The 14,954-nt window shown below is 37.6% G+C and overlaps 1 protein-coding gene across 1 annotated transcript; it reads left to right on the forward strand.

Moving 5' to 3' along the window:
* The first annotated feature begins 11,602 nt into the window (after positions 1-11,602).
* On the forward strand, positions 11,603-14,426 carry LOC309507255 (mRNA decay activator protein ZFP36L1). Its single transcript, XM_082181400.1, has 2 exons — positions 11,603-11,735; positions 12,305-14,426. Exons 1-2 carry the CDS (start codon positions 11,682-11,684, stop codon positions 13,358-13,360), a joined length of 1,110 nt encoding a protein of 369 aa, XP_082037526.1. The 5' UTR covers positions 11,603-11,681; the 3' UTR covers positions 13,361-14,426.
* Positions 14,427-14,954: the final 528 nt, after the last annotated feature.

The raw sequence follows: 14,954 nt of genomic DNA on the forward strand, positions 1-14,954 counted from the left end.
TCGTTTATTATTATAAAACTGCCTTATGTGCAATTTAAATGCTTGTATACAAATACGTTAGTAATTTTAACCTGAATGATTTTCAATCGAGATCTAATCGTATCAACATCGATTGTGTCAATACAAAATAATTTTGTTTTCTCATAAGATCAGATTGGAAAATATTCATATTTTCACAACGACAGCTATCATCTCTTTCTCTCTCAACTGAGGCTCAACTGTGCAATGCTTTTCTGTCTTTACGACTGTTTCTTGTCAGATACGACCCCTGGGAAACCCAGGGTAAAACCATCAGTTGTCATCTTCAGAGTTTGATCACGATTGACAGCTTTGACTGGCCATCAATCATATCACATTCGGACATCCTCATTGACACATAAAATTGAAATGCTGCACAAACTCAAACAAGCCCTTGTGCAAATGTTGGCAATGTTTCGCCTTGAAAAGAAGAATCTGAAGTCTGACGTGTCTGGGTCACAGGGGGGATTTGCACTGTTTTCAGAGCAAAATCTGAAGAAATGTAAAAATAATCTAATTTACTATATGTAATACTGTAAATAATACAGATTATCAACTGAACATCTCTCACTTTTCATCACATAAACTGTAAAATTGCTAATAAACATGAAAAGTTGTTTTAATAAAGTATTCTCATCGCACCACATCTGTTCTGTTCATTTAGAATGAGGCACACTAACAGAAATCAATGTTTAATTGCATTTCAAGTCACATATGAAGTTTATTTCCTGTTCAGATTCAGAAAACGAATCCGAATAAAGCCTAAAAGTCGTCTATCTCATTCAGAGTCGGTTTCTCAACAGCAAAATGACTAGTCTTGCACTAACTATCTCTCTGAGCTGCAGATTTGTCGCCTGTGTTTTGACATCTCACACTGAGGAAACAAGAGCTAGGCAATGAGCTCTGCACCCCGGGAATAAAAAGAAAATACATATTAGAGGATATATTGAAACACAAACATGAGGTCACCTCCATCGGCAGAGCTGAAGTCTCCGAGCCGCTGCTGTTTGTTTTTACAGCGTGGACTTGCAGACGTAGACGCAGGTGAACATACATAACTTGCTCATGTTAGTCTCGGGTGGCTCTTCAAGGTATGTAATATTTGCAGCCAATGTTGATATTAGCCGAAGACCTCGCCGTAGGAGAACTGCAGTTAAAACCAGAGAGAACAGTTGTCGTGTGTGTGCAGAGCTGTGACTAAACGCTACGGCGGCAGGACTATTACACTTTCAAAAGCGCAGAAATGAACAGAGTTAAGTCTCGGGAGGAAAGTTCAAACACGGCATATTCAATTATATTTTACTACTGGAATAACACTTTTTTTCTTCTTCTGTGTTTTCCCTTTAAACCGAGAACTGAAATATACTCTGCATTTAACTTACCAACGCTCTTGTGTTCATATGATGATAATAAACCTCAGTTTAAGGTTGTTTTGTTTTTTTAACTGTACCTGCAGATAATATAATATTAATGAAATAAAGGCCACTTAAGTACACTTGAAGAGAGACACTTTCATGACTACACTGTAAAAACTGTAAAATATATCACCAATAATATGACGACACATGTTTTTGCATTGCTTTAACTCATAAAAATAAGTTACGTTTTTTTTTTTTTTTTGATAAATTATACAAGATCCAACTCATTTTTAAGTCAGTTTAATGCAATTTAAGTTAAAATGACTTAAACATCCAAGTTGATTGTACTTAAATTAGGCCGCAACTTTTTTTTTTACAACACACTTAAGAAATGCACTTTGTATTTAAAAGTTTCACTTTAAAGTACATTTTAAATCAATATGTTTTAATAATCTTTTGTCGTGTTTTAAACAAGTACACTTATTCTGATGCGTTGACTCATACTGAAGCACATGTAAAATACTTGATTATAATATTTTAAGCATACTTCATCATTGCATATGTGTAATTACAAATATATCTAAATACATGACATGCAAGATTCAATAGAAATGACATGTTTTGGTTTACCATAATGCTTGTCATACTTTAAAAGCGAGCTAAAGTGTATGCTAAAGTAAAAACCGAGGGGAAGCTGGCTATAGAAGAAGGAGTGCATGACTGTTAGCTTTACTGTGGCAGGACTGAGAACGAGCACGTTCTCTGAGCTGTGAATGGCGTGTAAAATCGAGCTCCTGTAGCTACTAGTGTAGCATTCAAGTATTTAAACTAAGAATATGTACTATTTTGTCTCCTTATGATGCAGTGCTTTTGTTTTTCATAATTTTTTGGTTGTTTAGGACAGACTTCTGCTAAACAAATTCATTTTAATGCAAATGCCGTAACGTGAGAGTATCAGTGTGAGATTCTCATGCAATACTGTAAGCGGTTTCGATGTAGCCTATTCCTTTGTTTTAAAGATGATGTTTGCTTGCTTGCATCTTGAAAGGGAATATGAACATGAGATGATAATGAGAGGTCTGTAAGAACAGGAGATGAATGGAAAGCCAGTGATTAGAGAACAATGGCATGTATGCGGCCGGCTGGAAAGCTGCACTGATGCGGTTCACAATACATTCAGCAGTTTTAACATGCTGGTGTTTATAACGGACGCCGTGCGCTGAGCGTTTATCAGGGAGACCCGTTTGGTGTGGCTTATCAGCTCACACAGGATTCAAACCGTGCCATTACTAGGGTTTTGGACGTCAAACTCTCTTTCACAACTCTTACTTGCTTCCACTTTTCTGTCATACATACAATCCCATAGATCAACTTATCCTCCTTTCATTCGTCACAGTCACACAGGAACTGATTGAGCCTTATCTTTCTAAGATACACAGCTTTGTGCTTCACATTCATTCTCTTTATCCGATCAGTCAACAAGCTGTCCTCAGTTCTTCAAGGTAGGACACAAGAGGCTGAGGTGAGACTGTATGTACTCAGCTGACTGCATTTATCTTCAGTCATGTGCAGGAATTACTCATCTTTAGCAAAGATATCAAAACATTACATTCCAACTCTGATATTCAACCATTTAGTCTCAATAATCTCAATTAATCAGACACAAATAATATAGTAGCCACTTGATTGTTTTTTATTTTTTTACTTCATTATTAGAGAAAATGAGCAAATTATTAAGTATAACTAAAAATAAATAAAACTATAATTTATATATATATATATATATATATATATATATATATATATATATATATATATATATATATATATATATATATATATAATACGTGTAAATAATAAAATATGTATTTATTCAAATAGGCCTAATATAATATAATATAAAATAATAATATGAATGTACTAATTATCTTTGACCTTCTGGATAATTTGTTTGTATTCCTGCTCCTAGAAACAGGATGTGACCGTTTGAAGTGCATTCGATCTTCCTGTTGTGTGTGAAGTGGAAAAGGAAGTACAGCGTGGCCAGTGTTGCCCAAGACACACACACACACACACACACACACACACACACACACACACACATGCCCATACACACATCGTCACACACCTCTCGATCCTTAAAATAACACTGTACCAGCTGTCAAGAGAGACTTTAACAGCACAACAAACACCTCCAACAGACTCTGTGTGTGTGTGTGTGTGCGTGTGCGTGTGCGCGCGCCCGCGCGCGTGCGTGTGTTACTGACGACACCTTATTACACTGCTCCTCGTGTGCAGCAGATGGCCAGAGACATAAAATAAGATCTGGCTTCTGGGACTCCAGTTTTGGCATTGGGATCATTGTGTTTATCTCACCAAATGGCTAATTGCGTTTCTCTGTGTCTCTGTCAACATCTGAACAGGAGAGAGTAACTTCAACAAAATCTTTATGCTGGAAATCACAGATCATTCATGTCATCATATCAGTCACAACCCTTGTTTGAGTCATAAGAGCACAACTGCCTCAGTGTCCAAGAGTGAAGGGTGGATCTCTTTGTGAGAAACATGTTTTTGTAAGTTAACATTCACTTTACTTAAAGGGATAGTTCACACAAAAATGCAAATTCTGTCATCAATTACTCATCCGAACACAAATGACTTTTCCCCATGGAGCACAGCAGGTGATTTATTTAAGAATATCCTCAAAATGTTGGTCACCATATGATTTTTTTATGTTTTTGAAAGAAGACTCTTCTGCTCACCTGCATTTATTTAATCTAAAACAGCAAAATCAGAAATATTGTGAAAAATTATTAGAAATTAAAATATATAGTAAAATGTCATTCAAGCTGAACTTTCAGCATCATTACTCCAGTCTTCAGTGTCACATGATCCTTCAGAAATCATTCAATTGGATAAATATATATATATGGATTTTTTGATTAATACAAAGAAACATCTTGTAACATTATAAATGCATTTACTGTCAGTTTTGATCAATTTAATGAATCTTTGCAGAATAAAAGTTTAATTTCGTTTTTAAGAAATCGTACTGCCCCTAAACTTTTGAACGGAAGTGTATGTATGCATGTATGTATTTATAGCACATAAGGGATGCATAACTGGAGTCATTAAACACTGATGCTTCCTAATAATTAATACACAATAAACATTTTTAAAATGCACTTTTGTGAAACATTTGCATTTGCACGGCGAGAAATGGCTGTATATCCAGAAGTGAACAAAATAATTCAGACGTAAAATCTTATGGGAATCTCCCACAGAATTATTCAAACTTTTATGGATTTTAAATAAGAAACACAGTTATTTGAGCTATATAATGTGGCATTTCAACTAATGTTTAATTAGAACCGCATGCTTATTTTTAGATTGCTGTCGATATCTGTGTCTTTTGTAGTTTGACATTCCATTGCACTGGAAGGTCCATGAAGTCAGTGAGGATTCACAGGAACCATGTAGGAAATCCCAAGAGAATCCTGGACACTTCCCAGCATCTCGCTCAACATCCATGCAAGGATTTCGGGCATCAGTGGGTTACAGCCAGCTGAAAACAAAGGAGAAGAAAGGATAATGTGGCGAGCGCAGGGGAAGGATAAAAGGGGGTTTGCTGGATCTTTTGTCTGGATTCTGTCCTGCGTACTAACTCCACCTTTCACTCCTCCACACGGACCATCCTGACCAGCTGCAACTTTCTCCCATAGCAACTCCTGCATCAGCGTCATGTGACCTTTCTTTACTGTGTTCAGATTTGCATTTCACTTTAAACTGATTACAGACAAAAAAAATAAAAAAAATATGTCAGGTTCCAACACAGTGCTTCTTCTAATAAAACCCTAAGACACCATTAACTTTTTCAGATTTGATTCCAACTTTGGGCCTTTCAGCAGAGCTACTGTTGGTTTCTTAGAGTAACATTAGTTCACATCCCTCGCCGATGCTGCTAAAAGTTACAGTTTAGAGGAGTTAGCAAAGACACGCTGGTCCTCACTCAACAATGAGCCGCTCATCTGTAAACACTGAAGCGTTCCCAGTCGTTCACTCACTTCACACATGGAAATGTGCTGCTGGAAATAAAGAGGGTGTGAATGGGCAGGTAAGAGGAAGCTCAGGAAATGTGTGTAAAGAAGAGCCATCAGTGCTTGCAGCTACACACACACACACACACACACACACACACACATTTGCATATGTGTGGAGCCAGTCAAACCCCAGATGGCTTGAGATGCCTTTTATTCGGCGGGATTACAGTTACTTTCTAATGGGACAACCAGGAAAGACTTTTTATTGTTTGAGTGATGAATACTGAGTGTGTTGGAGGACTTCTCAAATTGATTATGAAACACAATGAATATTCTGAAATATTGTACAAGAGTGTTTTTCCCCCCAGAGTTACTGGTTTTATATTTATCTATCGGCTTTTTAGCTTAGAGTCAATATTTGTTATTTGCTATTAAATATCAGTAGGGATGCACAATGTATTTGTACCATATCAGTTAACAGCCAATATATATATATATATATATATATATATATATATATATTATGTTGTTGTACAAAAAGTTATCTAGAATTGTATTATTGTAACGTAATAAATAAAAAATAAATAAATAAATCAGATATATTATTTATGTATTACTGTATATTAATGAATGAATTGTTACAATATTAAAATGTAATACTATTTATTTTAATATTGTAGAATATTATATATATATAGATAGATAGATAGAATTAGTTAATTAATATAAAATAATATATCTATATTATTTATTTGTTATTTAATTATTATGTTACAATATAAAAATTCTACAACATTTTTACAAAAATAGTATAGAATGTTAATACTGTAACATAATAATTAAATAAATCATAATATATATATATATATATATATATATATATATATATATATATATATATTTTATGTTAAAATCAAAAAATTCTATACTATTTTTTGTAAATGAAACTAAAAACAAATAAATAATTTTAAATCCATTTTTACAACATAATGTAGGCCTATTGTTTATATTCACCAAAAATTGTATGTAATAGTGTTATTAAATTATTGATGTTTTGAAGATTAACTTTGTGATCGTTAGATGACGGCAAAGGTAATCTAAATGTATAATATTATTATAATACCATATTACTTATTTTAATAACTACTGTTGGCTTATCGATATGGGGCTGAATTTTAACATTGGTGTATGCCAAAATATTAGGGTCTTCTCATGGTCTCTGAGTCTTTGAGTGTGTGTGCAGCGAGACTCTCCGCTGAATCAATGTCCCAGTGGTCAGTGTGAAAGTGTGTGTGTGGGAACTGTGTTCAGGACAGAGGACGTATACACTCACATAGGGCCGCTTCTATAGACCCTCGTATTGATTTAACAACGATTGGACCTATAACTGACCCACACCCCATTCACACCAGCACAGAAAGAGCAACCTTCCCCCACTCCAGGCCAGACGTGTTTACGGCCAGAGCCGGGGAACCGGTCTTTGAGTCCCTTGTCTGGCATATGGAGGCCTGCAACAAAAGGGCCCTTGTGGAGAAAACACAAAGCAGGTCGGTCCGTTTCCAGAGGGGGTGAAGCCAGCGGCAGTAAAGCCCAGAGAGAGGCTGAGGGGGAAGGAAACTCCTCTTCTGATGGGAACGCATGCTGACGAACAGGAAGACATGTTACAACACGTTATCAATATAAATGAATATTGGCTGCTTTTGACCTCCAATGTGCAATTCACGTATAAAGTGCATGGCCTTCGTTCAAATATGTATGAGAGAAACTATTGCTGAGATTTGTCAACAAGCTGTTTGGCATATTCAGTAACTGATTATGAACTGATGCATGTGAACAACAACATTCGGTTCGTTTTAAATAGCAGTTTGCTACTGAGGAGATCGGGGCAAGTTGTCACAAGTTACGTGTTTTTACTCAAACACCCCTTGTGAAAAAAAGCACACTTAGGCTAATTATTATGGATATACTGTACTTTAAAGGAATGTACTTGAGTGTGAAATTAATGTAATGTTTTAGGACACTTAATTGCATGTTATTTACAATAAAATTAAAATCTATTAGTTTAAATTTTTATTAAATGCAATTAATTGCAATCATCTTTGTATGTAATTTCACAATCATTCATATCATTTGCAATGATGATGTTGCATTTTAGTACGATCTACTCTATTTAAATGGCCTTATTTCATTAATATGATATTATGTGCAAGTACAGTATTTTAACATATATAAGTGCACTTCTATTAACAAATAATATTAGTTCATTAGTACTCTTTTTAACTTTTTAAAACATTTTTTGCTGTATTACTACTTACATTTTTCATAAGCCATAAGCCTGATTCCGTTATGACAACTTACCTCATATAGTGTTCAATGAACAATAAGTTTATTTGCAGACGTCAGGTACAGAACATGCCTAACTGACTTTCTGAAAACCCCAACTTGAGAAATATTCACTGGAGTAAAGACTGTGACACGTCTCGTCTCTCTGTGTAGCGTAAGGTCACTGAACATCTAAATGATCATTTGATGGAGTCTGAGGAGCTCAGTGTGGAAGCTTTTTAAAAGATTTTAAAAGATAATTGTGACTTTATTTCTCAGAATTGTGAGATATAAACTATTCTGAGGTAAAAAAAAAAAAAGTCCATCTTTTTTTTCCTTAGAATTGGACTTTATATCTCGCAATTCTGACTTTATATCTCGCAATTCTGACTTTATATCTCGCAATTCTGATATCTTTTCTCAGAATTGTGAGATATAAACTCACAATTGTGAGATATAAAGTCCAATTCTAAGGAAAAAAAAGATGGATTTTTTTTTTTTTTACCTCAGAATAGTTTATATCTCACAATTCGGACTTTATAACACGCAATTGCGACTTTATATCATGCAATTCTGACTTTATATCTCGCAATTAAACTTTCAGACTTTATATCTCTGACTTTATTTTTCAGAATTGCGACTTTATTTCTCACAATTCTGACTTCATATCTCGCAATTGTGAGAAAAAAAGTCAGAATTGTGAGATAAAAAGTCACAATTATTATTATTTATTTATTATTCAGTGGCGGAATGTTTACAAGACGGGCCTCCTATAAAACATGTTATTTCAGAACCACATTTCTGTTCTCATCCACAGACAATATCACGATGACTTGGTGCGTCTGTCTTCAGAATCATTTAGTGTCAATGGGGCTCAGAGAAGCAGTTGGTTAAAGCAGAGAGCGAGAGAGAGAGAGAGAGAGAGAGAGAGAGAGAGAGAGAGAGAGAGAGAGAGAGTGTGTGTGTGTGTGTGTGTGTGTGTGTGTGTGTGTGTGTGTGTGTGTGTGTGTGAGAGAGAGAGAGAGACAGAGAGAGAGAGAGTGTGTGTGTGTGTGAGTGTGTGAGAGAGAGAGAGAGAGAGAGAAAGAGACAGAGAGAGAGAGTGTGTGTGTGTGTGTGTGTGAGAGAGAGAGAGAGAGAGAGAGAGAGAGAGAGAGAGAGAGAGAGAGAGAGAGAGAGAGAGAGAGAGAGAGAGAGAGAGAGAGAGAGAGAGAGAGAGCTGGTCAAACCTCACATCTACAGTTTAACCTCCTAAACGGCTGCTGATAACCCACTTGTTTTTCTGTGTTATGTAAGACGTCTACAAGTAAACCAGCGACTTTCACATTCCTTCCTGTCTAAGATCAAAAAACGAGCAGATTTCACCCTTATGTCTGAGATCAGTTTCACAAACGCCTTCGTAAATTCACTCAGCCACAGTTTCATTCACAGCTTTGCCTATACCATAACAACTAATTAAAAGGAAATATATACACAACTGTTCAAAAGTTTGGGGTCGGTAAGCTTTTGAAAGGAGTCTCTTCTTCCCAACAAGGCTGCATTTATGGAATAAAATACAGTAAAATCAGTAATATTGTGAAATATTATTACAATTTAAAACAGCTGTTGTCTATGTGAATGTATAGTAAAGTGTAATTTATTCCTGTGATCAAAGCTGAATTTTCAGCATCATTACTCCGGTCTTCAGTGTCACATGATCCTTCACAAATCACTCTAATATGATGATTTGATGTTCAAGAAACATTTATGATTATTATCAATGTTGAAAACAGTTGTGCTGCTTCAGATTTGTATATATACGTAGTCAACAGATGTGCATGATCTCTATTCTGACCAGGCCAGCATTTCTCACCAAGGAGCACAACAGCAGTCCCAGGTTTCCAGAAGGCCTTTATGTGGTATAATTGTCCTTTTCTAAGCTTCTTCTCTAGCGAAAAGCCCATCGTTGTGCAATCTCCTCCATCTTCCCTATTTTGCCTTTTGACACGAGTCTCAAAGGAAGTTATTCAGGCCTGCTGTGCACAATACCTGCAATTAAATCGGCACACACACTGAGAGTTTGAGTTCAGAATAAAAGACACAAGAGAATGTTGCATTAGTGTCTGATATCTAAAACAGTGCTTTCAAAGCCTAGTGTAGTATTTTGTACAAAGACAATAGGCTTTAATCTGGCTCACTTGCACTGTGTTGGAAACAAATAAAACCTTTGCTTTCAGTTGTGCATATCCATGCCCAAATAACTGTTGCTGTCTTTATCAGTCACAAAAGAACAAGTGCTCATAGCAGGATTGTATGAGGTGTTGACGCTCCACTCTGTGATAAGACTTCATTGTGTGTTAAAGGAACAGTGCTGTCTTTTGACCATACTAATATTTGAAGTGTCTTGTTTCACAAGAGTTGATGTGGTGAGAACTGCTCGTGGTTTATTTGCATTGTCCAATGAAACTGCTAGAATGATAAAGAAGGTTAAACTACCAGAAATGTCAAACTAGAAACACAAGACAACTCCTTTACATATGTAAATGTTCATGCATAACAGATTTCAACCGTATGTTCATATCTGTCAAAAGATGAGGTTATCAAAACCTTACAATGAAAGTTAATGGGGTCCAAAACAGCACTGGACCCCAATTGACTTTCATTGTACAGACAATCTTCAAAATATAATGCATGTTTAAGACACAATATTTACTTAGATTGCAATTCTGATCCTGCCATCAGAAAGTCAAACAACACAACAGTCCGGTTATCAACAAACCGCTGTATCTTCACACTAAATCTTGCAGCAGGAAATCATTGACGCAAAATTGGTGATAATGGACTATTATGTACAGATGACTAATCGGTTTAATGCAGCTGAACGGTCTTGGATCTCTGTAATGAATTATGACACGTTCCCCTCGAGGGTTTCCCAGAGACTCCCACCCCCGTGAGGCCGATTTTGGGCTACGATTGCCCACTTGATTTGCCCCATCAAGTATGATGAGGTGTCACGCAATGACATAATGACGGAAGTGAAAATGGCCTCAGGTTAGGAGTCATTTACAGCTGAATACAACATATAGAGGAGAGATGCTAGTATTCATTTCAATGTTGCAAACACAGAACCCAATGTTAACTTGAGAAGCAAAGCCTATTCTGAGAGATTTTAGTTCAAATATTTACACAAGCGTTCAAGGATTTTTCAGGGAATTGTAAGATAAAGGCTCAAATTAAAGGCCGGTGTAAGACTGATCAAACTATTTTCTCAAAACAATAGCTCTGATACGAATGGTTACTTTGAAAAACAACTTTTAATATGCTCATAGAGCCAGTATTATTTTAATATCATTGATACACTAGGTTTTAATTAATATTTTGAATTAGTATAATTTTTATATTTCCACATTTCGTTTTTTATTTAAAGGTTTTGTAATTTAGTTGTTTTTGACATTTTTATTAGTTTTACTCATTTTTATTTCAGTTGTATTTTTGCTTAGTTATTTTAGCACATCAAGTTAAAGTGAAAATGAGAAATATTGCCTCTAACTGAATTTTTTTTTAAAAAGTTACATTTTTAAGTTTAACCTGTAAAAAAAGTTTACCTAAAGGAATTTAGTTTCCTAATAACCCTGAGCTATTTCAGAAGTAAACTAAACTTTTTTTCATGTAGTTCCAGCCATTTTTTAAATAATTTACACCATATCTGAGATGCACTGAAGTTTGAGTTGGCTCTTTTGTGAAGCCCTACGCAGGACACAAGCAAACTTCCCTCACTCTTGAAGGGGTGTGACCCGAACTCTAAGACACGCCTCTTCAGAAGGTGGGCGGGGTTAGAAGTTTCTGCTTATAAAATGAGATTCCAACAGTGTGGTTGTAACAGAAGCAGAACTTGACATCCGTTGTTGAGCAGTTCAACAGATCCTTAACTGCACATAGAGAATAACAACCAGGCATCTCGAAAATGCCGTCAAATTTCCTCACACCCTTCCTTGAGTTGGATGATGAATTTTGCAAGGTAAGAATATGAACTTTGTTTCTTGAACTTAAAAGTTAAGCATTTAAACAGCACTCAAATAGTTTTATAGAGACAGTTCAGTCATAATTTACTCAATGCAATGTTGGGTTACACTTTATTTTAAGGTGTCATTGTTACAGTGTAATTATATATTCAAGTGCTGAGTAATATTAAGCAACTACATGTACTTACTATAGGGTTAGGGTAGGATTAGGATTAAGTTGATGGTAAGTTGCATGTATTTATGCATAATTTACTGTTATTAATTTACTATGGTAAGTACATGTAACATATGTAACAAGGACACTGTAAAATGAAGTATTACCCAATGTTGTTTCAAAGCTGGGTGACTTTCTTTCTTCTGTTGAAAACCCCAAAAAAGTATATTTTTTTGTACATGCAATATACTGTACATCAATGGGATCTAATGTTCTTTTGGGTTCAACTGACAACCCAAATCATTATTTTGTGTGAACATACCCTTCAATGGTTTGTGTTTCTTCATGCATTTAGTTCTGAAACTTATGCACAACGAGTATACTAAAGTCTCTCTCTCTCTGTGTTCCCAGAGTTTCCGCGGTATTGACCTTACAGATGCCACACAGAAACAGCGTGTGGTGGGATTCCAGCGCAGACACTCCCTGTGCCCAGTGACTCTTCCCAACTCTAAATTCAACAGCAACGAGAGCAACCCGTGGCCTTTGCCGGCCATCACCCAGCCCTGGATCCGCGAGCAGAAGCATCAGCTGCCTCGCTCCTCTCTGAACCAGATCCCTTTCAGAGTGGACCGGTCCGTGAGCATGATCGAGGGTCACGTGAACGCTTGCGAGAGCCCGACGGCTAGCTCTCTTCCTCCACCACCCGGCCTAAACATCAGCACCAGCTCCCTGTCCTCCCCGAAGTCTGCGCCCATGTCCACTCGCTACAAGACGGAGCTCTGCCGAACGTACGAGGAAAGCGGCACCTGCAAGTACGGGTCCAAATGCCAATTCGCACACGGCATGGACGAGCTACGAGGCCTCAACCGGCATCCCAAATACAAGACCGAACCGTGTCGCACCTTCCACACCATCGGCTTCTGCCCCTACGGCGCCCGCTGCCACTTCATACACAACGCGGACGAGCAGCAAGGCGTTTCAGAGAACACACACACACACGGAGAGAAGAGCATCCGAGAGCGACCGCAGTTGCTCCGCCAGAGCGTGAGCTTCAGCGGCTTCTCCTCGCAACGCCAAACTCTCGGTTCGCAACGTCAAACTCTCGGTGGTTTCCACGCCGTCCCGGACGCCTTGGCCTTCTCCCGATCCTCGTCTGTATCCCCGCCTCCATCCACAGGGAGTCCCGACCTGCTCTCTCCTCTGTTCCCCGAGCCCGGGACCCTAAAGCACGGCCACCCGTTCACCGATCTGGGAGCAAACGGGAGCTTCTACGCCATCAGCGACTCGGAGAGCGTGCGAAACCTTGCGTACGCGCTCACATCGGCTCTGCAGAGAAGCGCTTCTGCGGACTCGCTCTCGGACCAGGACGACTACACCAGCTCCAGCAGCCTGAGCGACTGCGACTCTCCCGGGATCGAGGGAAAGCGTCTGCCCATCTTCAGCCGTCTGTCTGTCTCAGACGACTAGAGCGCATTACCTGTGCATATTGTGCATGCTCACTCGTGCAGATGTTTCTCTGCACTTGACTCATAAGAGTGATAGTTCATGAACTTTGTTGGCAATGTATACTGTTGTATACCCAGTTCGAAAGTGCAGTGGGAACTTCACTTTAGGTTTATTTGTATCGGGAATTGTTCTGCAGTGTTTTATCTGTAGGATGAACTTTCCCAAGACGCCTATTTGTAGTCTAACCAAAGCCGAGCAACTTAGAGTATATACATCTAGTGTAACGTCTAACCCGCTCCCTGAACATACATACTGTAGCCTTTAGTTAAGGCATTTTTAAACGGACAGTGTTACTGAGTAGTTTAACCTAGTTCTTTAAAAAAACAAAAAAAAACAACTATTTATTGCTTTTTTGTATTATGCATTGCTTGCAGTTGTGTTTTGTATGCATTTCGAAGAAGGAACAATGTAGATAAGGCTTTTTTGTTTGTTTCTTTGAGCCCATTTGTCTGCTTTGCACGAGCTATCTCTTAGCTTTAATGAAGACCAGCTGCACAGAGTCTCACTGTTGGAATCTCAGGATCATTTTAAAGTGCTATTGAAACACTCCACTGTCCTGTATCAGTCCTTCTCAATAATAACAGTCAGAGATATCCACAAGGAAGAGTCAAAAATGTTCATATGCAAGCCAACATGAATGTGAAAATAACAATGTACCGGATAGAAGTCAAGTTGTACCATGGCCTTCGTCTTTTGCACTCTTATCTTTTATTTAAGAGGCGAAAATTGTCATTTGCAAATAACATGAACTGTGAGTTCTGATGTCCGTAGGCTGTGTTTTATTATTATTATTGATGTTGTTTCTCATCCTTTTGCCTCGTGAAAAGACACGCCTTTGCCTTTTGTTAACTTAAAACTTATTTATTTCGTTTTTTCGAAGTGGGAAAACAGTATATTGTGTTGTGCTTTCGTTTCATGTTTGTTTATATATAATTTAAATGAACTGTTTACATTCCATGGGATGGTAATGCCCATTTTCATTATAATATATTGTTTTAAAATAAACTTTCAAGGGAACAAAAGATCATTTGCCTCCTTCCTTTGCATTACTTGTCTTCTAATCAACCCCGGTGAAGCTTCTCAAGCTTTGCTTATAACAAATAGTTGCATGTCAATTCATTTTAAACACAACTCCACAATCCGGTTGAATGCTGCTCCTTCCATCTGCCTCCTCGAAAGAAAGAAAAATGCATACTTGACAGCTCTTTTAATTATTCAAGCTGAAAACACACACAAAGGACAAGTGAACAGATGAAGGCTTTTGTGTGTTGCTTTGCTCATTGTTCCTGCATTTGTGCATGGAAGACCAAGAAACATCCCACTGTCACACACGGTCATGGACAATAGCCAAAGGTCTCGCAGCCTTTCATTGAGACCAGGCCGGGCAGTAAATGAAATGCAGGGGCATTTCTCACATCAGGGCTCCTTTGTGAGGCGACTCTCCCTTTTCTTAACAACATCTGTATGCTAATGGCGTGGCAGAAGGGAGGAGTGATTTGCAAGTCTATTGCAGAGCGGTAGGTCTTCGGAGCGGCTTACCAGACACTGCTGGGTA

The sequence above is a fragment of the Leuciscus leuciscus genome, assembly GCF_965113295.1.
Source record: "Leuciscus leuciscus genome assembly, chromosome: 10".
NCBI classification, from domain to species: domain Eukaryota; kingdom Metazoa; phylum Chordata; class Actinopteri; order Cypriniformes; family Leuciscidae; genus Leuciscus; species Leuciscus leuciscus.